This window comes from Microplitis mediator, chromosome 5 (assembly GCF_029852145.1).
Source record: "Microplitis mediator isolate UGA2020A chromosome 5, iyMicMedi2.1, whole genome shotgun sequence".
Classification (NCBI taxonomy): domain Eukaryota; kingdom Metazoa; phylum Arthropoda; class Insecta; order Hymenoptera; family Braconidae; genus Microplitis; species Microplitis mediator.
This window is the reverse complement of record NC_079973.1, coordinates 23,334,688-23,358,351: the sequence shown is the minus strand read 5'-3', so window position 1 is coordinate 23,358,351 and position 23,664 is coordinate 23,334,688. Positions and strand designations below refer to the sequence as shown.

The 23,664-nt window shown below is 32.0% G+C and overlaps 1 protein-coding gene across 1 annotated transcript in view; it reads right to left on the bottom strand.

Annotated features, from left to right (window-relative positions):
- Positions 1 to 23,153, bottom strand: part of LOC130667587 (limbic system-associated membrane protein-like) — a 119,539-nt gene extending 96,386 nt beyond the window's left edge. Inside the window, 1 exon segment of the mRNA XM_057469251.1 lies at positions 22,803 to 23,153. Coding sequence (XP_057325234.1) covers positions 22,803 to 22,914 — 112 coding nt within the window. The 5' untranslated portion in view covers positions 22,915 to 23,153.
- Between the last annotated feature and the right edge of the window lie 511 nt (positions 23,154 to 23,664).

Sequence of the window (23,664 nt, the reverse complement as noted above, 5' to 3'; positions counted from 1 at the left end):
TCACACTTATATGTTAAAATTCAAAATTTTCCAAGAATTCTTTTGTAATAGTCGCCATTATTTTTAATATATTTTGTGTATTGATTTTACAGTAACATACAAAAAGTGTTACTTTCGAATAAAATAATATTTTGGTGTGTTAAAAAATCAATCGATTGCGACAGTTCAAACAAAATAAATACTGTGTGTTAAATTGACACACAAAAGTGTTGAAAATTCAACACTCAGAATTTTAACATACGCTTTTTATACACTTTGACGATTCGTTTTAACTGTGTAGTATAACCAGAAATTGCGAATGTATATATAATATGTATCGTATGATGATAAACCAATTGCACTGCAATCAATATTTACTGGCAGCATCCTGTTGGCATTTATGAAAATTAAAACAGTTTATCATAGTAAAATCTGTACCAAGCTTGCTATGCATGAAATGGAAAATATGTTTACTTTGCTCATTACTTCCTGAACATATGTTCCAATCACTATGTCAGATATTTCGCGTGTATATTCCTCAGACACCTTGATTGAACATTATTAATCAATCATGAATTATGATTGATTAATCCAATGTATAATATGTACATCTCAAGTTATGATAAATTTATCATAAATCACTGCTCTAGGTAGTCACTTTTAGTTTAATAATTTAACTAACGTCAAATTAATTTACTTGATTTTAATACTTCCCATATATTCATGTATTATTAATTTTATGAGAAACTTTTTTTTTATTATTAATATAATTCCTTTATCATTGAAAAATAAAGTTTGTGTTAATGAAATCCTTTCATTTAAATTAATTAATGAATACTTTTCATGTAAAATAAATAGCTTTTATAGAAAAACTAAATAAAAGTATTTCAATTTTAATTACGTTTCCAGTAATTTAAAATAAAAACACATATTCAAATTTTTTTCATAAAACGAGTTTGGTTGAATGGTTTTTCAACATTTTGTAACTCAAGATGGATCTTTTAATTAATGAATAAAGTATATATTTAAGGGTCATTAGACGAAAACGTATTAAATAAAATTATAAAATATTAATCGTTTGTCTCATAACTACCGTATGATACTTAAATAATAATTAAAACAGTGTCAGAGACTGAGGTATTTAAATTTTAGCTGGAGCGACATTTCGACATTACATAAATCAAAAGAGATTGGAGCTTGACAGACTTTAGAGCTTGTAACGGGGATTCAAGAATACTGTACTGTACTACCAAAACACTGTGCGATCTCTCACCGTCGTACTCGTAGTCGTAGTCGTCGTTGTGAATATGTCGGGCATTTGGAAGAGGCTCTGAGGAACTGAGGGGCTGGATGGGTGGTGAGTAAGTCGAAACGAAATATCTACCACGCGAGGTACGCGTCACGAAATTGCACAAAGCTCGAGTTGAAGCGACTGGTGATTAACGTGGCAGACTACGTAGCCGCTAGGCTTGCCGCAGTCAGTCTCGGGCTCCTTTATTTAATTGAATAATTAAGGGACGCGGCTTTGAACGCGTGGACTAGAGCGCGACACTACGCTACCAGTCTCTTGCAGTCCTAAGCCACCGCTATCACTTCACTTAGCAAACATGACACAGATAACTTTTTAAAAATTCATCCCAGTCTTTCTGGATTTATTTAGATTTTTTGTCAATTACTTCACTCTAGTTACTTCATACATTTAAAAAAAAAAAATCTTCCCGCTGTGTTCGAGCTCAGGGAACTCGAAAACGTTATTGCTTATAAATTTTTGAGCTCGAAGAGCGGACTCCATCTGAAAATTGTCAGAATAACTTTCTAAGACCTCAAAACGAGATCTGAAAACTCGATTGTCGAAAAAAAATTTTTTTTACGAGTCTGAAACATTTTTTATTTTTTTTCTATAAATAATAAGAAAATAAAATAAAATAAGGGTGGATGAATGCAAATGTCAGCAACTGGCAGTGACAAAACCATTATATATACAAATTTATATAGATAGTATACTATACAGCTCGGTGTGGATATCATAGTAGTGAGTAATGGTGAGATAATTTAAACCGTGTGCTATTCACCCTTGGTGGATTTTTGGGCACATATTATGCGATCAAGTAGAATAAGAAGAGGCGAACTTTGGCAATGACGCATGAATACACGACGGTTGAAGTAACGTCGTCTTCGATACTTTTGCTTGACTGAAATTTCTACCGCGATAGCAGATATTAGAGAAGATGAATAAGAAGAAGAGGAAGAAGAAAGAGAATGGGGAAGAAGAAAGGAGAAGAAGAGATTCACGTACTCATCTCTCATCCCTATGACGAATGGCAAGTGGAAACAGTGTACTCCTGTGACTCGTAAAGATACACCGAGCCTTGTGCCTCGTAATATCCGTTCTTCGCTCGTTTACTGTGATATAACAGACAGTATACATAGACTTATATAGATTGTAAGTATACTACACGGTAACACAGTGGTACTACAGTGGTAAGGGGCTAAAGAGCATGAAGAAAGTAAGAAGAGACATCGCTTCAGGCTGATGGCACTTTTACAAACTTTCCTTCACATCTCACCAGACTCCGATTCTCTCACTTCATATCTTGTTGTGTAATTACATTTCTTGCACTTGAAGACGTCCAATCAATGACAAACTTGTCTCTAAAATAAGAAATAAAATGGGCAAAAAGAAAAAAAACTATTATAAAAAATCAAAAAATAAAATTCCATCGCATCGATATTTTTCCTCAATGTGTAACCTCGTTTTCATCAATCACTCTCAATCCAAGTATTTCAACAACGTCAAACTTTAATCTAACTCAATATTTATATCAACAAATACACGCTACAAGCACTCTATACAAAAATAATACCCATCAAACTTGATTTTAAAAAATATTTTCTCTCTTTAAAAAACAATAGAATATGAACAAAAATATTTGAATAAATTCCTGACGGCGAAAATTCATACATAAAATTTATTGCCGGCAATTTTAAAATAAAAGAATAAATAAAAATTAACACGCGAGCCCTAGTTAGTGAAAAGGTCCCGTTAAAAGTATGAATGAATTGTTATTCCCATGATTAACACAAGAGAAACTTAATCTCTCATTGAGATGCTCTATTAATGAGAGTTTGTGCTGAAAGGGGTGTGACAACACACACGATTGTACAAATCAACGAGCCAGTCAGTTCCCTTTATCCCCTTCCTCTCGTTGATAACACAATACTATTTTGCACCCAATAGTATTAGTCCATAGTGGTTGTAATAGTAGTAACAGCAGCAAAAGCACGACAAGCTAAAGTGGCTGACCGGTTGATTTATTCACCTACCTGTGACAATGAGATGTTATCTGGAACGAGTATAGTCCGCGTGGCACACCACAAACACTACTAGCAAATTCCCTCTCTGACACTCTTATACCTCTACATTATACGTGCACTTATGTAGTATACTACTTGTTCTTGGTACTCAGTGACGTCAACACCCAACGGCCAAACGATACCACCACCGAAAGCTTCTTACACATAACAACACGAATATGTTTACACCAACACAACACAGATCTTCCGTCTTTCATTTAAAGCGCTGTCGGCACCTTTACTAACCAAAGCAAACGAGTGAGACGCTAAATATAATCTATTATAACAAGACGGTCTTAGATTTGCTGAGGGCTTGTTTATAGGGACAAAACTAGCTTCGCACCAGCTCTTATTCTTACAAACACGCCTACACCTGGGTTTCTGGAGACTAGCATGACACTACAAGCGACTGTGGAATCCATTACAACGAATAACTCTACTATCTTTAGTAATAAAAGCTTTTCAAACGGTACCTAGTGCAGTTGTGTGTATGACTTTTGACCCTTTGGATTTATCCATTGCTTGTAACACAACAAAGACCGTGTCACTTAATTTAATTCTAGAACCGGTAGGTGCGATATCGCTTTTTAGACTTGCTTGAATTATTATGCATTCGAGAATGCTATTTGCTGTTATTATTATTCCTATTATTATTATTATTGTTATTGTTATCATCATTGTAGTCGAGGACAAACAGCAAAGGACTAAAAGCGACCCGTTGGTTATACTAAAGGAATGAATTTGAGTTATTCATTTAAAAGCATATCAATACACTGCATCGGCGTCATGCAATACTTGAAAAACATTTTTACGCTTTGATGCTTCAAGTAATTTTAAATTTTGTGAAACAAGTAGATCACGGGAGTTATTTTATTATTTGTTTTTTTTTAAAGGATTCAAAAAAATAAAATCTTGTTGAGATTCAAGTACGGCTGGTACCAGTGGTGGTACTGATACTGCTTAACGGCTGTTAGAGAAGCTTATCAGAGTATATGCGGGGTTATTTCTCTCGTTTGGGCACGGACGCGTGAGATACAAATTCGAAAAGCTTTTTACCAAAACCTAGAAACGTGGAATTGAGAAAACGATAGTGGTGAGAGACAGGATAAAAAGAAAGCGAGAGAGAAATAGGAAAGAGAAAAAAGAGATTGTCGGATTCAAACACGGGGAAAAAGGAGGCCTGTTGGACGCAGCTGTAGTTGGCTTTTCATACACCAAGTGCAAGTGAGGATTCTTTTGCTTATGTACAATCCATTCGCTATATATGTACAACGGTATACAGCTTTCCGTTATTTTCTACCTTCACCTCTACTACGTGCACTCTACACTACAGTTGTCTATATACAACTAACCTTGCCATTCTGATTCCGACATAGAGAAAACGAGGCAGCTAAAAAGCACAGCAAACTTTCATAAAGTTGTCTTATCATGAGTACATGAGCGAGATGAACAAAAAAATCTAAATAAAAGACATGTTTTGTTAAGGAGTATTTTTTAAATTTAGTGTGTACAGGAGTAAGAGAAGTAAGAAGTAGAGCTAGGTTTTGTTCAATGGGCAATCGTCCAGTTGGCCCTCATCCTGTCTATTAGTTTATTTATATATAGATATAATATTCTTAACCCTCTACTCGACAAAACTTGTCTTCTCTGCACTTGAAACAGAGAGAGCTTGTCGACCCTGTTAATGCTGGACGCGTCCAGGAGTCTTGTGAACCACTATCGTTATACGGCTCTTTCGAGCCTTTAATGACCCAGCAGTAACTCGCAAGCGATCGTTATTTTTACGAGTTGTTCCAGTTGCCCATATATGTTTGCACTGCTTGCCCGTTTATTTTTTAGCTGGCCATAAATTTGTATTCTCTTTGTACGAACATATATGTATCTACATACGATGATAATGATGATGATAATGATGGAAATAGTCGTGGGAGCAGATATCTCTTCCGTCAACAGCCTACCCGGAATTAGTGATCGCATAAGTACCTCGTAAATTCAAAGAGAGATAATTATATTCGACTAGTGCTAGATCAGCAGTACCCAGTAGTAATAACAGTTGCTCAGTAAATTATCCGAATTGCACGCGCCAAAGGATAATATAATATTTGTTGATAAATCTTATATGCATATCATATATAATATTACGATGCATAAAATAATGAGGAAGTAAGCGCAAGAATAATCTGCAATTGTGTATCGTTAAATATTAGCATTTTTTATTTTTATAATCATAACCTTAACTCGGCATAAAAAAAGTCGGCTCATGTTTTATTAATGCGACATATAGCTATTATTATTCAAGTGTTTTTTAATAATAAATCCGGCGTGTAATTAATGAAGCAGTTAAAAAATTTTTCATTTGCTAGACATGCAAGCATTAAATGTTTAAAAAGTTTTAGTTGAAACATCAGCATCGATTGATAAACCGAGTGGTAAAAATTCCGCGAATTCATGAATCGTTCTCGGTAATATATAAATATTTTTTCGCAAGTGTATCGAACGAAATTCCATGTAATGTCGATCGATTGTGAGCTGACATCACGTGTGTGTCTGATGTAAAAGAGGCACATACTTGACTTTAGGCAAAAGGTCGCGACTAAATGTCTAGGATTAATGTCTTGTGGGGATATATAAAATAGAAAGAAAAGCGTGTATGTTACTGCTGCTGTTAGGAAAATATGTGACGACAGGTGTGCAAAAGTACATCGTGACTGACAATACCGAAATTCGAGTTATACTCGTTTCACTTTATTCGGACTCTTTAGTTTTAAATCGGCAGTACCCGAACTTTTGTTGGTCTAGACGGGAGTCAACCAGCCGCGCCGCCTGTGTGACACAATCATCCTTTGAAAACGACTAGGTTGCAATATGCGCACGAGAATATTCAACTGTCCGCTGGTCCAAACGTCCGGAAATTCATTTTAGTGGTGTATTATATAAGAGAAGATATCGAGAAGACCGGGGATATAATATAATGGGTTTTCTAGAATGTATAACTGGTGAACAGCCAGTCGTTTTCTTTCGTCGTTCAAATATCCAAACCGTTTTCTATTTCTAATTTATTTTTTTATTCCTGCCACTAAATTTTTAACTTTTCACAGAAATCAAATTTGTTTTTAATTTATTTAATTTCTTTTTCGGTACATTTTACATTGCATTGCTGGCGGGAAAGAGAGAGAATTTGCAGTGCCAGGATTCCAAGATTCCAAAAGTTTTGGAAATCTCTCTTTGGGGAGAGAGGGTTATCTACCCACCACAAATTATCAAACTACCGTGACGGTTAAGTATCTGGAACAAGCCACCTTTGCAAATATGAACATCGTTACGCGTATAATCTCTTGTACGATCAGCCGCTGGCAAGCCAACTTTTCAAACTTGAGAATATTCTTCGGTATATATTTTTGCAATTAACCGATGTCACTACCCATACTTTTGCTGTATATTTGAGCGAAAAGAAACAACAAAATAAACAAATAAGTTATGCTAGAATACCGGAATTAACAAAAAAAAAAGTTGCTTTTCCCTAGAGAATGAGAGTATTTCAGTTTACAATTACTGCTAAATAATCTCGTTAGCCATTAACCAAAAAAAGTGTATGACTGAATGGTGATAAAAACAACTATATAGAATAAAATTAAAATAAAAGTAAAATAAAAAAAAGATTTCAGTGAATTGCGTATTGAAGTGAAATGAATAGATAGAGGAAACACAAGTCCTGAAGAACTTCCGGCAACGAGTCTACTGTCTCCGCTGGCATGAATAGTCTGTCTTTAGCCCGCAGGCAGATCCTTCGTAAAACGAGATTTGCACCCGAGCACCCCTGGACTTCCTCTTTCTGGAAACTCTATCTCTCTTACGCTCTCGATCTTTTTTTCTTGCGCTCGTCCAAACGACGTTTACAAATTTATGTAAATTGCAAGTTTCAGTGTTTACGAAACGACGAGTATAGCAGGAAAATGAGGAAAGAGGAATAACTGAGAGTTTACACTAGAAAAAGTATAAAAAGCTTGATATAAAGAACAAGGAAGAGACGGGTAGTGTCATGATAACAATGTGGTGACGATTCGACAGTAAAATGGCTTTAAATCAAACACAGATTTTTGCCATCCCAACATCCGCAAATAAATATAAACAGTTATATCTTCAATGGAATGCAATATATAGCTGATTCTTTTTTAATGTATACACTGAAAAAAATAATCGCTAGCAGCTAGCGATTTTTTCTTTAGCAGGTAGCGATTAAAAATCGCTTGCTGGAAGCGATTTTCTCAGAAAAGGTTTTGGCGCCTTCTAGGCGGCGTCAGATCAAGTAAGTGCCACCCTCTACGTGGGTTCTGAGACTATTACTCCAACCGTTAGCGGTGCCCGCATTTTTTGCACCTTGTAACATGTGGCAACTCCGTGGTTGCAGGAAGCTATTAGGCACCTTTGCGCGGGCGAAGTTAGCCCCCCTTTTGACTGTCTTAAATATCTAAAGGTAATAGCCCGTACACAATACTATCACAAGCTATAGTTAGCAAATGATATTTACTTGGTGATGACGGTAGAGGGCAATCTTTAATAGTTGCCGTCCTAGATCCAACTGGGATAAAGTGGAAGAAACCCTTTTAAGGGTAATGAGTTATGCTGCAACTCACCACTTATCTGCAGCCTGTAGACCAATACAGGAAATTGCTGGAAGCGATTTTTTCTTTAGCAGCTAGCAATTAAAAATCGTTCGCTGCAAGCGATTATTTCGCTAGCTGCTAGCGATTTTTCCTTTAGCAGGTAGCTATATATATATACATATATAAATGTATATTTATAAATTATTTTAATAATAAAAACAGTATTTGTTTTATTTTCGAGTTATACCGATGCTTAACTTTTTTTTATACAAGGAACAAATAAGTAAGTGCTAGCGAAAAAATCGCTTCCAGCTAGCGAAAAAATCGCTTGCAGCTAGCGATTATTTTTTTCAGTGTACCATCAAATTCTATTAAACGTTTTTTTATTGTAGTCATTAATTTTTTTTTAACTTTGATCTTCACTAGAGACAATACTTAGCATTAAATGTCATACTTTAGAGCATTAGTACTAAGGATTACTCGTTCTCAGAGTGTATTTGTGTATACACAGGCACATATATGCATATATACATATATGTATGTATGTGGGTGCATGTAGATGTATATAAAATAAGCAGCTAGAAAAGCAATTCTTTTAAACGAAAGAATTCCATTGTAAAGAATAGCGAGTTGGCAGTCGAGCAATTAACCTGAAAAATAATTCCGCTCCTCATCAACCAGCATACCCAGCACACTAGTTAGTATTCTTATAATTTTAATTAATTCCTCACAAGACACATTGTTAAATTGTTAAAATACTTTTTTACTATGAATTTTTTATCATTTATTAAATGTTATAAGATATATCTTTTGAAATTTAATTATTCAAATTCTTGTGAAAATATAATTGCTGAATTACTGAATTACCAAGTTACATATAAATTTTTTAGTTTAAGAAAGTCGTTATTTATATTTTCAACTTTTACGTCGCATTAAATAATTTAAAGATCAAATATTTGTATGTCATATCAATACAATTCATTAATAAAATTTTATAGTTCATTTACTGTTATTCAAGTTTTTAGTGATTGCTATTGAAAAATTTATGTAATTTTACAACACGAATACTTTATGTCATTAAAATATTTAATTATTAATTCGATTGACATTAATATGCATCTACCGTTGTTAATATAAATTATGAATGTTCCAATAATTGTGACGGTTCAGATTTTTAATTATAGTTTATTTCTACAGTTATTTATATATAAATATATATGAGGTAATTTTTGTAAGCGCGTTTGTAATTACTGTCGTTTTCGGACTGTGTTACGAAATAGATGGAATTATTACGAAATAATCAAAAGGAAAAGTTTTTAAATATGAATTTTGTGTCATTACTGTTATTAATAGATAATGGCTCCGAAATAGAAACTCAAATATTTACACTTACCCGGGTCAAAAATAAAACTTGATTCAGGCTCGCTTCACCTTATTTTCTTTTGAGATATCGATTTGCGGACGATTTTTCGATAAGATCTCGACTTTTTCGACTTAAATTGAATTTTTTCCTCAAAATTTAAGTCGAATAAGTCTAAACCAAGTCAATTTCGACTTGTTTTCAACTTTTTCGTCTTAAATCGTGACTAAGTAAGCCAGTTAAGTCTAAACCAAGGCGAAAACTCAATGTATTTAATATCTCCGTAAAAAAATTCGAGTTTGTCTTGTAAAAAACGGCTCCAAATTTCGACTCGGTACACCAAGTTTTATTTTTGACCCGGGTACGCAGAAAAAAAAAATTTCTTTGAGCAAAAAATTTTTATTTGTCTTGAAAAATTTTTTGCAAGACGAAAATTTGTTTCAAACGTCAAAAAATCCTTTTTTCTGTATAAAAATTTATATTCATTAATTCGTTTGCAAACTTTCATGTAAAAAATTAATGATTAATGCTATAAATTAATCGTCTTCGTTTAACAACATCGACATTAAATCAATTATGCCGTTAATTAAACCATTTATGGATCAATTATTTACCAAATAATTAACAGAAAATCTAACAATGAGAAACAGATCGATTTAATTACAGTCGATGTCTATAATTTAATTGAATAATTAAAATCTCCTGAATGTTTTTTTTAAATACTACAAGTGTCATCAAAAACTAAAGCTTTAATAAACTGATGTAAAATAATATAATTATATAAGCAGTGCTTGAAAGTATATTTATTTTTATGAAAAATATAATTTTTAGATATTTAAATAAAAGACTTGATCTTTTTTGTAATAACAAACTGATTCTCGGTTTTTCTACGTCTACTATCATAACCGCAGGGTACAAAGCGATGAATGTAAACAATAGAAAATTCCACAATTGTTATTCATGGTTATAAATACGATTTTCAAACAGCGAGTGAACCCTCCCGGATTTTCAGAAATTTTACAATTCAATAGATTAACCACAGTTTTAAAACTCACAAGAGTTTCATGTTATCCGATTATTAAACTCACAATAAAAAGCGTATTAAAAAATATTTTATAAATTAATGAAGAAATATTTTTAAAAAAGTTTTACATGTTACGTGTTATTGTTAATATTCAAGTTTAAATTACTACATTTTCCGTCGGGTTATAAATGAATAATAATGAACAAACAAGCGTCGTGGGTAAAAGTTATATGGCGGAAGAATTTACCGGGTGACGATGAAACCAGCAGTAGAGGTGATGTCGACAAAGGACCAAAAAGAAAGTTAGTTAAAATATATACATGTATATATATTAGGGTGGTCCTTATTTTGGACATTTTCGAATTTTTATGCTCCCAGAGGCTTATGTGATTCGAAATAAATAAAAAAAAATATCCTCAAAGTTTCAGGTCTCTATCTCAATTTTAACCCGTGCCGCACAGCGATGTAAGTTTCTCATTTAAATAACACGGGGTTTTTGGCATTGAACGATTAAGTTTTTATTCCGGCTAAAGTAACTGTTCGGAAAATTTGAAACTCTGTAGACTTTATCCTCATATAAGCAGCTACTCCTCAGAATTTTCACAGATTTTCAGCTACTATAATTTTGGGGGTACAGCATGATGAAAAAAAGAAAAAAATTATTTTTTTTATTTTCAGCTAAAAGTTTTTTCAAATAACATATCAAATCAGTCTACATCCTTATCAGAAGTTCTTACTTTTTTTCATTCTCGCACCTAAGTGGGTGAACGGTATATCTTTGTTGCACTAATACAGTAATCAGGAGCATTTTTTTTCAATTACAACAGAAAAAATTCCCTTAAAGTTTAAGCTCTTAATTCTAACGGGAAGAGTTACCGCAAAATTTTTTTTGTGATTTTTTCAAGAAATATTTTGTTTATGTTATTTGACAATGTGTCTTTTTCAAAAATACATAATGCATTCAATTGATATCTGAGATCGGTATATCAATTCCACTAATCATATTATGTCTCAGTTTAACAGTTGATAAATATTATCAATAAATTAAATTTCTTTCAATATTTGCTTAAATAAGTTGGTCACCTTTAAGTTTATTATTTGTTTTAAGCAATAAATAATAAACAAAAGGTTGATAGTTTTGTGCATTATAATATCGAAATAATTATTTTCTTTACTATAATAAATTTACGATTTTCTAACTATAATAAATTATTAATAAAATAGATCTCTTTTATAAATAAATATAATGAATTTAAAAAATCACGGAAACGAAATTTGCGGCACGTGGTCCTGTTGGAATTAAGAGCTCAAACTTTATGACAATTTTTTTTCTGTCGTAATTGAAACCGTTTGTGAGGTAATCGTAATAAATTTAAAAAATCCTTTTAAGGAACGCTTTACTGCAAACTAATGCAAAGTTCCTGATTACTGTATTAGTGCAACAAAGATATACCGTTCACCCACTTAGGTGCGAGAATGAAAAAAAGTAAGAACTTCTGATAAGGATGCAGACTGATTTGATATGTTATTTGAAAAAACTATTAGCTAAAAATAAAAAAAATAATTTTTTTCTTTTTTTTCATCATGCTGTACCCCCAAAATTATAGTAGCTGAAAATCTGTAAAAATTCTGAGGAGTAGCTGCTTATATGAGGATAAAGTCTACAGAGTTTCAAATTTTTCGAACAATTACTTTAGCCGGAATAAAAATTTAATCGTCCAATGCCAAAAACCCCGTGTTATTTAAATGGGAAACTTACATCGCTGTGCGGCACGGGTTAAAATTGAGATAGAGACCTGAAACTTTGAGGATATTTTTTTTTATTTATTTCGAACCACATAAGCCTCTGGGAGCATAAAAATTCGAAAATGTCCAAAATAAGGACCACCCTAATATATATGTATACTCCAGTATACGCGACACCATATGAAGTGTCAACGTGTCTAAAGTTATGTAGACGTTTCTAGTTCTCTGGTCCTGTGTAAACTAAACGTGAAAACACATATCCACCAAAACACTCGGCATTGACATTCAACAAATTGCATTCCAACGAATGGAAAATTTTCTCCGGGTCAAAACTCAAATGTATTCCGGCAAACTCACCGGCATCTATTCAACTCTAATTTAATTTTTTTTTTTTTTAACCAAAAAGAAGAAAAAATATCCAACCCAAAGTGTCGATAACAAAAAAGCTAATTTTATTAAAAAAATATAATAAATTTTATTAAGGTCCAGGTTTTTTGGTTTTTATTCCCACAATACATATGAAATAGGTTTTATATTGAGAACAATATGGTCTGGTTACAATATCACAATATTCCAGGTTTTTTTTATTTCCCAATGATTTCACCAACTGTGTGTATAAAAACTCGTGTATAAAAGCAAATTGTGTTCGGGATATCACGTATGCATACCAAATTTTTTTATATTCATATACATTTTTTTTTATTTAAAGCGGATGTTAAATAAAATTTGAAAATATATATTTATAAATAAATAAATAAATAGTGTAATTTGGGATGCATACACAATATATTTATTACTCTTTTATTACGGACCCTGTATAAAGTGCCCTCGAGTAATTGACGCATGATTGTTAAACGGTTCTGTAATCGGCACTTGAATGGACTAGTAACCGTGTCGTACATGAGATGTATATCCCCGGCTATTGGAAATGAATAAATATAAAATTTAAATATTTATCAGTTCGCCGTACTCCGTTTTTCATGAAACAAATATTTATAAGCCATCAAATTTTCGCGTACCTTTGTCAACTATTATGTATATTTAAAATTATTAAAAAAAAAAAAACAATGCATTTGAGAGCTTAAATTGATAAATTCCATAAAAAACATTGCAGTGGAATTTAATAAATTTCATGTAAAAAAATTTCGTTCATTCAAATTCGTACCATCACCTAAAATTGTTTGATAAATCTGAAAATATCATAATTGAAGTATTTATTTATTTTTTTTTTTGTTGAGTTTCGTATTGTAGCACCCGAAAATTTTATTCAACGACAAGTAGTCTAGTTTACAGAGAGTATAAATACTCAGTGTAAATTTTCGATGCTCCGCATTCACATTATTCCAGGAAATAAACGAGATTTGTACACGTTCAACCTCATTCACACCTATACAAATTTATTCGCGCATCAGCTATATTCGCGCCCGCATGCAATACAAGTGGAATTATGTCAGTCAGACCGACGAACAGGAATACTGCGAATAGTACACGTACGCTTTGCGGAATTTATTTCCCTACACAAACTTCTCTCATCTATATTGCACCTTATTATTTCGTCTATCATCACTTTCATATTTATTCGATTTGCCATCTACCCTATATACAGCTACATTACAAAATTCTATTTATATATAATTCCATGTTTGAGCGATTGATGTGACATTGGAAATTTTTAAAAAATAATACAAAAGCGAATAAATACTTTAATGTCATTTATTCGTGACACTTGTCTCACTAAATAATATAAATCACTGATTTTTTTTTTGTATGTTTATGAATTAAATTAATTTTTAAATTTTATTTTGTCAGTGACATAAAAAATTTGTTTTGCTGAATGTGATATTTTATATTGAATTTTAAATCGACGAGAGTTTAATGAAAGCGATGTCAAGATAGAAATAAAAGTCGAATGAGTTTAAAATAAAACCAATACGCAAGTACACGGAAAAAAAAATCGGAACTAGCTACCAATTGGCAATTGGGAGCAGCTACCGGCTATTTTTCGGTAGCCGCTACCGATTACTTCGATATTGGTAACCAAAATAATCAGTAGTTGCTACCGAAAAATAATCGGTAGTAGCTACCAATCGTTAATCGGTGGCTGATACACAGTTAAAAAGGAATCTTCAAAGTGTAAATAAAAGCGTGTGTAAAAATTTTGAGTGTTAAATTTTCAACACTTTTGTATGTCAATTTAACACACTGTATTTATCTTGTTTGAACTGACGCAATCGATTGATTTTTTAACACACGAAAATGTTATTTTATTCGAAAGTAACACTTTCTATATGTTACTGTAAAATCAACACACAAAATATCTTAAAAATAACGTCGACCATTACAAAAGAATTCTTGGAAAATTTTTACTTTTAACATATGCGTATGTAACTTTTTTTAACACTCACAACATGTTAAAATAACACACAAATAAGTGTAAAATTACAATACACACGATATGTGTTGATTTTGACGAATCCTTTTTTACTGTGTACCGATTATTTTTTTCCGTGTACTAGCGGAAATTTTTTCTGCGTGAGTGTCGACCAATTATTGACATACATCACAACGGGGGTACACGCTGAGAATTTTATGATAATGGTTACTATCTCATAGTGGTAAAATTAATTTTTTGTTCGCGATAGCTTTTAATCTCATAATTATAATAAGGTTCACAATATGATATGTTAATAATTAAAATACACGATGGTAATAGTTATCATCGCGGGTGTTAAATTAGCCATATGATGGTTTTTAATAGCATTATTGTAAAAAATTCTAAAATTACTATACAGTATGGTAACTATTAAAAATCCTCGATGAGAATCATTACCATAAAATTCTCAGCGTGTAAATACGTTAAAGTTTTTTTGTCCTGCTGAAGATTGACAGGACGTGCTCATTGGCAACTGTTTCAAATAGTTTCAATTTAGTATACGAAACCGAACTTTAAAATGAAAAAAAAGTTAAACTTTCTTAAATTTTAATTTTACATAATTGATTTTCGCTATGAAAAATATTTAATAGAATTTTATTTAAGTTTTATTTATTTTAGCTATAAAACGATATAAGTATTTCAAATTCTATCAATAAGGAAAACGTAATTTATAACGATCAACGTGTACCGTAAAATAATATCCAATATTTTCTTCCCAAACGTATATTAAAAGAGAAACGGAATCATAAATTATAAAAATAATCTGTTATAAATTCAAACGAACGTAAAAATGTTTAAATATTTTTGGATAGCAAAAAAAAAAGTTTGTTTTATCCCAATCGAGCGATAACCTAAGAAAGTTGACGGATTAAATTGAAGATTCAGAGTGTGTATAAAGCAATAGACTATTTTTCAAAAAGTTTAAACTTGGGAAACACTCACCCCGGATGATCTGACGTTTGAGTAGTCGTGTTCAAAGTATTATAAATTTGACATGCAGTTGCATATTACACAAGCAGATAACCGATAAAAATACATCATCCCGCATACGAATGTATCGATTGCGAAATGAAAATCATAAACTGTGGATGAAATACTTGCGGAAAGTTTATTAGCCATAAACGTGTAATGGGGACGTGCGTTGCACAACACGATATTTGACACGCGGAAGTAATTAACGATCAACAAAATTGTTTTCATTCAATAATAATTCAAATTAATTTAATTGTCGAAACTCACTCAGGTGTATAATACTTATCAAAATTTGATATTTATAACATAATGACATGACATAAATAATTAACTTCTCACATTTGTTGTTACTATTTGATACTTATCAATAATGTTTCAATTAAAAAATTTGATTTTTTAATTGGTTTTCAAATTTTATTAACTCACTTGTACTTTAAATTAATTACAATACTGTCGTATATATTTTTTACATTTAATTACTCTGCTTTGGTAGCATAAATAAAATGTACGGTAAATCAGTTAATTGAAAATTTGATTGTATGCAAATGAAAATTAATTTTGATACTTTTTTTTTACCAATTACTGTCGATAATTTTTTTTTATTTATTAATTTTTTGTATGATAAAAAAGCGTGTATACATAAATAAAGAATTTCATCACTTCATTGATTACTTTGAAGTAATCAAAGGGTAAACTAAAAACGTACTCTCGGGAAATCACATCAAATATACGTTCGCACGGACTGACTGACTCTCAGAAAAATAAAATAAAAAACATAAAAGGTCAAAAAAATAAAGAAAAAAACACATGAAACAAAATAAAAGAAATAATAAAAATAAAAATAAATAAAAAAAACAAACCAGATGGACGTAACACGTTATTTTGAATTTGAAACGAACGGCCGGGCTGAAAATGGCCTCGCTATTATACATCCCGACCAAATGGAAGGAGACGACCAGACAAATACGTAAAAGAATGCCACGCGAGAGGGATATATATACATCGTGCAATAACTATCTGAGTAGTATCAAATGTTACGAGAATAGGTACAAGAGAATATGAGAAAAAAAAATGAAGAAAAAAGAAAAGGTATTGGAATCGATGTTCGGTTTGTCCCAGAGGAGCTCATAAAATTGATCCAATCATGGTCAGCTATCCACGATGGGACGTTTCCGAGGACCACACGATTTACGTCTACAGGTGACCAAAGAAATTTTTCTCAAAATCCTGTTCGAGATAACTAAACTTTAAGTGTCAATGCGGAATTGAAATTGCACAGGTGTTGCTTCCAGTTTTTTATTATTTTGCTTACTCGTGTACACAATTTAAATCATTAATTTTATTTTATTCTATTACACTGTAAAAAGAGAGGTGTTAAAAATGGACTCATTTCAACTCCGCCCGGTGTTAAAATAAAATTACACCGGTGTAGGAGGAGTAATTCACCGGTGTTAAAAATACAGATGTTAAATCAGGGTAACCGGTGTAAAAACTGGGTAAACTGCGTCCGCTTGGAGTATTAACTTCAAAGATTATAAAACACAAAAAATGTCAGTTCTTCATGAAAATTAATAAAGAATATCATTTATTGACAAGTATAGTGATCGAGTAAGTAAAAATATTCACAAAGTAAAATATTTTAACACCGGTAAAGAATATCTTTACCGGCGGTGGCGTTATTTTAACACCAGTCTAAAATATTTACACCGGCAGCGGTGTTATTTTAACACCGGAGAATTTTTTTTAACACCGATACAGAATATTTACACCGGTGGCGGCGTTATTTTCACACCGCTTTCGGTGTTGAAATTTAACACCGCCAATTTTAACACCTACACCGCTTGGACTTACCCCGGTGATTTTTTACAGTGGAGTAATTCGCAATCAATTTTTCTAATTTTTATTTCCTCACTCAAAATTTTCCAAAATAATTAAATGTTCATAGTATAATTATTTTTTTTTGTTAATGAAAATCATATTTGTTCCGCGTTATTACACATCAGTGTCGTTTTGACAGGTTTCCGTAAATTAGTTTTTGGAGCATCGGTTCATTGCATAGCTTAATTTGAAATTTACTCACACTTCGAATAGACTATCAACTAATATCTAAAATTAACATGGATTATTTAAATACTAATTTAAGACCTAAATTTGTAAAGAAGGGAAAATGAAAATTGTAATTAATTATATAATGTTACTAGTTTTTTTTAATATATATTAAATAATTATATTATTAAATTTTTTTTACGAAAAAATTGTCAACAGTAATTACATTTCTCTGTTGAGTAGAAAAAAATACGGCCAGATCTATATACAGCATCAAATTAAAAAGTAAATTAATTAATATTCTGAATAGAAGATATTTTAAAAAACATGATGTCGTAAGAGAAATTAATATGAGCTAAAAATGATTATTTAAAACAAGAAAGCCATACTCATAGAGAGTATTATTCATATGAAATATTACATTATCCAGCGAAAATAATATCAATGAAAATTATATTAATAATAATAATAAAAATAATGAAGGAGAATATTTATCATTATATACATTTTGATAAGCATACACAGAAAAAAAGAATTTCTGGGCGCAAGAATTTTTTCGTATTATGAATTGAACACAAAAATTTTCTTGGGACGAGAAAAAATTTATTGACTCAAAAAGTTTTTTCTTGCTCTGAGAAAATCCATTCTCGCCGTAAGAAAATTTCTATTTTCAATTCATAATGCAAAAAATTTTTTGGGCTGGGAAAAAATTTTCTTGGGGCGAGTAAAAAATTCTTGTGCCAAGAAATCCTTTTTTTCTGTGTACATATCATTTAATAAGTAAAATAGATATTATTTAACACGAGAATTTTATTTAAATTAATTATTATATTTTTTATATTATATATAAATATTGAAAGTGTTTGTTATTAAAATACACTCTGAAAAAAAATCTGATCGACTATTGTAGTAACGCAAATATAAAATTTATTGACAATAGTAATAAATGAATTTTTTTCCCTCTGAATTTATTATTCGTAATTTTATTTATTAATGAATATAAAAAAAAACAATTATTTGTTCTACGTATTATCATAGTAAACTCAAGTATTAAATTTTATCCGATATCTATTATTCAAAAATTAACAAAAGTATTTATAATATACGAGTATAAATTGGACAGATTGAAATGTATAATTACAAAAGAGAAAAGAAAGATTGGCATAAAGTTGCTCAAGCATTTAATTCATAAATATCTTTTTGCATTTTCTTCATCAAGTACCCATTCATCATTATTATTATTATTATTATTATTATTATTATTATTATTATTATCATCATTATAATTTGTATTCTATATAGCTTTTTAAGCCTCATCATCATTTAAAAAATGGAAAAATAGCTTAAATAGATAACAACTCGATACGGACAAATTGCATTGTAACACGAAGACAATGAACGAAAATTGCAATTTCTATTCAGAGCAAATGGAAAACGATTAAATGAGAGCAGTAGAAAGAGATGAGTAAGAAGAGTGAATCTGTATACTAACTATTTTATGTACTACGAAAGTACACAAAAGAACTACAGATATACATTTTTTTATGTAGATATATAAATATATATACATAGAAATAAAACAGCATGTACCACAAGTTATTCGAAATAAACTAGATAATTTATCTCGACAATTGAATATTTGTAAAATAGTATTCTATATACACAACTAGACAATGCAAACTAGATCAATTACAACTAATCACGTAACGGATGAGAGAAAATTATTATTCTGATGGGTATTATTAGTGCAACCACAACCGAGACACAATGCTAATGCAAGTAGTATTGATTAACGTGCAAAATGGCAAGGACAAGAGGGTAAAGGGCATCGCACCATCACAACACCACTGATATACACACTTACATAGAAATAGCAATTCAACAACCAGTTCAAAGTGCAATTAACAGAATTATTAACAGCAAGGAATTTTTATGGTCAATAGTTTGTACCTATAACCTCGTCTCGTCATTTGCATTGCTCAAGCAAGTTCTCTTCCGTCCTCTCTTTGGTACCACCACCAATACACCGGTACGCTGACAGCAACACCATCGTAAAAACTTCGTTATACATATATATTTTTTTTTCTTTTTCATTTTTCTCCACAGCATATTTCGACCGACTGAATGAATTTTTTGCCATTCCTTCTCTCTGGTTTCATGAACGTTTTTATGTATATATATATATACGCAATATTGAACAAGTCAATTGCAATATTTGTATAGAAAATACTCGAGTCAGTACAAGCTAGTTAAAATAAAACGAAATGATAAATAAAATTGGACAAAAAAATTTTAAAAGAAGTTACGCTGTATATATTTATTTTTTATTTTATTTATTAAATATTTTTATTCAGCCAACTCTAGCGTATTAATAAACGTTGGTAATTATTTTATTTTTACTTCATTTTCAATATTTGTATTTTAAATAAAACGAAATATTAGTCCGGAATTAAAATGTTGAGGCAAAAAATAAATGGACTTGGTAGCATGGAAAAGTAACTTGATAAAAAAAAAAAAAAATTCGTCAGCTGGTACCCGTACCAAGTGAAACCTGAGTCTTCCAATAGTTCGCTTGATCGGTCACTCTTAATCGTTCATTACAAAAAAAAAAGTAAATGAAATGAAATGAAACAAAAAAAAAAATAAGTAACAGTTGCACGGTCGATTAAATAACATGTAGCGTCAGTATTACCATATTAACTCGTTCGCGTCTCCACACACGTGTTACACATGAATTTCTCCCGCGTTGCGGCATTCGATTCAACACCGCTGGTCTGCTAGCAGCGAGCTCTGTAACTCTGTTGCTGTAACTTACTGCTTGAGAACAACTCAACCTCGAAAACGGTTAAATGCCACCACCGCCGCTTCGTCCCAGAAGATTTGAATATCCTTGTGTCGACGGTAACCAGCAGTGATATCGATTCCTCGCAGCGGTATATCGTTACTGTGTAAGTAAAGAGAGGAGGACAAGCAGGGGAGAAGCAAAAATGTTAGCACGCGATCGAAATGAAGCACCACCAGGTAACACCGTATACGACCTGCTGTCAAACAGTTCTTCTCCTTGTCACCTACATCCACACACACACACGTGGATATTTTCACGAGATGGAAATGCTAAGAAAAACCAATACCGAGACCATCATCACATCAGCTAAGCTAAATAGACACAAAACTATATAGCTAGAGTAGCTTACTTCTAAACCTTTTCCTACTCTTCCTATTCCTATCCTATTCCTCCTCCTACTACTACTACTAAATAGTAGTAGTATACTACTACTACTATTACTACTACTACTATATGAACATCACACTGAGCACATATTGCCCCAAGGGTGACTGAAAAATTATTGGCAACTATTTCAAAGATATTACCCCTCTATATCCCATCTGTCTCTCGATTTTCCGTTCACTTTACTCTATTATATTTGACAAACAGAAACGTTCATTTGACAATGATCCAACTGGATTAAGTATAGATACTTGTATCGAGGGAATTCTTATAGATATATTGATAAATTCATCTATAAAAGAGTTGATGTATTTAATATTGGAAATACAGAAGTAACCGGTAGTCTCTTGTATATACAAATGTATATATATGTACGTCGAGTTGAGGATTTCAGCGGAAAGCCACTTACAGCTATTTCAAATACGAATGCAATTACTGCTAGGCACATTGGAGAATGTTTTCATCGTTTACTATTCGCAAACGCTGTATAGTGGGTATGTATATATTTATATAAAGAGCATGCTTGACGAGCATTACATTTACCACCGCGATGGTGAACGACGTCAAATCGATTGTAAACATTTGAAAAACCCGGAGACATCGGCTCCTCGCGTGGACCATCTGCTTGATAGCTCTATATACTACTCACTGTTGCTACTACTCGCGAATCCGTTTTCTATCTTTTATTTTTTTTTTATCCTTTTATTCTTTTCGCTTTAGTTTCAGTTTTTATTTATTTATGTTTTTATTTTTTATCTTGAGCTTCTTTTCCAAGTTCGATCGTGTTGGACTGGTTGAGCAAATAATCGTCGTGTTGGGAATTGCCACTTACTGAAACTTTGCCGCTAACGCGCGCGCGAGACTAGTACAGTAGAGCGATCTCGGCAGAACCATTGAGACATTCTGCTCCAATTTTTTTATTTTTTTTATTTTTTTCATCACACGTGTTTTACGTGATGTCGGTAAGTGAAAATGAAAGTTTTGGGATTGAATTTTTATGTAGTTAAATTGATAATTTATCTTTTTTTTTCTTATCTAAAAAAATAACAAATAAATTTTAATATCTTGAAATAATGAAAAAAATTTTTTCACTAAAAAAAATTGATTGTATTAAAGGATTTTATTTTAATTGGATCGTGCGGATTACTCGATATTATTGATGAAAGTTTTTATTTGTGATATTTAACCCGATTATCAAAAGCAAAATAAAATAATTAAATCTTAAGTAAATTAAAAATTTGATAAACTATTAAGCCATTAAAAAATTAGTAGTATAGCCCAGAAATATTTTATCGTTAACATCAAAAATGATTAATGACATCGAAAACATGCGGGCCGTGATAATATTTCGTATGAATTAATTACTCACACACACATCCACTCACGTCCAAAATAAACATACACAGATTGGTAAACTCAGCGCCGTCGTTACGTCATCGTTCATTAACGAAGTTTAAGTATGCCCCACGTATCAAACACGAGAGTTAGTCGATACTTTATCGAAACAAGTGGGAACCGAGAAAGTTTCTTGAATCCAATTATACACAACGGATTATTCTCTTTCCCTTCTATCTAAGTTCAGAGAAGGTGCGACACAATATGAAATTGACACAAACTTTAACTTTAACTCTTTAGAGCAAAAATGATTTATCTAATCCCCGTGAGATGATACCACGTACTCCAAAGTCCAATCCAGGACTCTGTTAAGTAAAAAAATCTCTTGCCCTCTCGATAAGAATTTTGTTTTTTAAAATCTGGCAAGAAAATTCACCTTACCATAGAAAAAGTAAAATAAGCAATCTGATAACCAATTGATTTTATTCACAGACTTCAGCAACAAGCGTCTGTGAATGCAATTAACGTAAAACCTACATTTACTCGAGTATTTTTTTCACTCAAGCAGCAAAGAATAAGAATAAAAAAAAAAGAAAGTTAAGTACTTCCAAACACATCTATATTAAACTAAATTAATCAGCAAGTCGTCGAGGGAACTTTTTTAATTGGGAACTTAACTTGTAAAAAGTACGAATAAAAATAAAAAATTTTAAACTCACCGACTATCTGAGAACTCGAGCTGACGATGAAGGTAGTAAGCACGACGCCTATTACAAGCCGATGGCACGATCTAGAGACACCTCTCGATAACATTGTCATCACGTAGCTCATGGCCCATTTATATTGTTCTTCTTCCACCAATTCGTGAGCAATCAACTAAACTAAAACTAACTAATAACAGCAACAACAACAGCAACAACAACAACAACAACAACAACTGCAACAACAGCAATAGCAATAGCAACTATTACGAAACTAACGATCAAATCACACAGCAATTATCGACACCCCTATCCCGTTTGTTGACTATCGCGCGTGTCGTCCGCGTCACGACTGAACTTCTAACTTGCTGGAATCCAACGTTATATTAAACTCAACCTCTCGACAACTCTCCCCACTTAGTGGGGCACGCGGCAAGGGTTTCTCGGTTAGACAGCGCGCGCCATTCATCCCCCACTTTTATTCTACATCGTGCTATTCATCCCCCATGCATTTGTTTTGCCGGTATTTTACATACACTAACACACATATTCATATATATAACTCATAAAGTCCAACTAGACAAGACTACAATACGTTACAGACAGTAAGTGGTAAAATGCGATATCCAACTCCAAGGTAAACCTGCATTTCATCTCCGCAAGTAGATAAAGTAATTACGATCGGCCGTCACACGCGCTTTGATTAAGTAGAAAAAGCCTAGAAGTAAGCAGAGCGGCAGCATAAGCGATACTCTGTTCGGTTCTGTACTTTCTTTTTTCTTCCGCCCAGTGAATTGCCAAGTCCGCGGCTGACTGAACACGACCCGCATCCCTTATACACACAAGAGGTTATAAGTATGTATAAGTTGTGTGTCAAGCA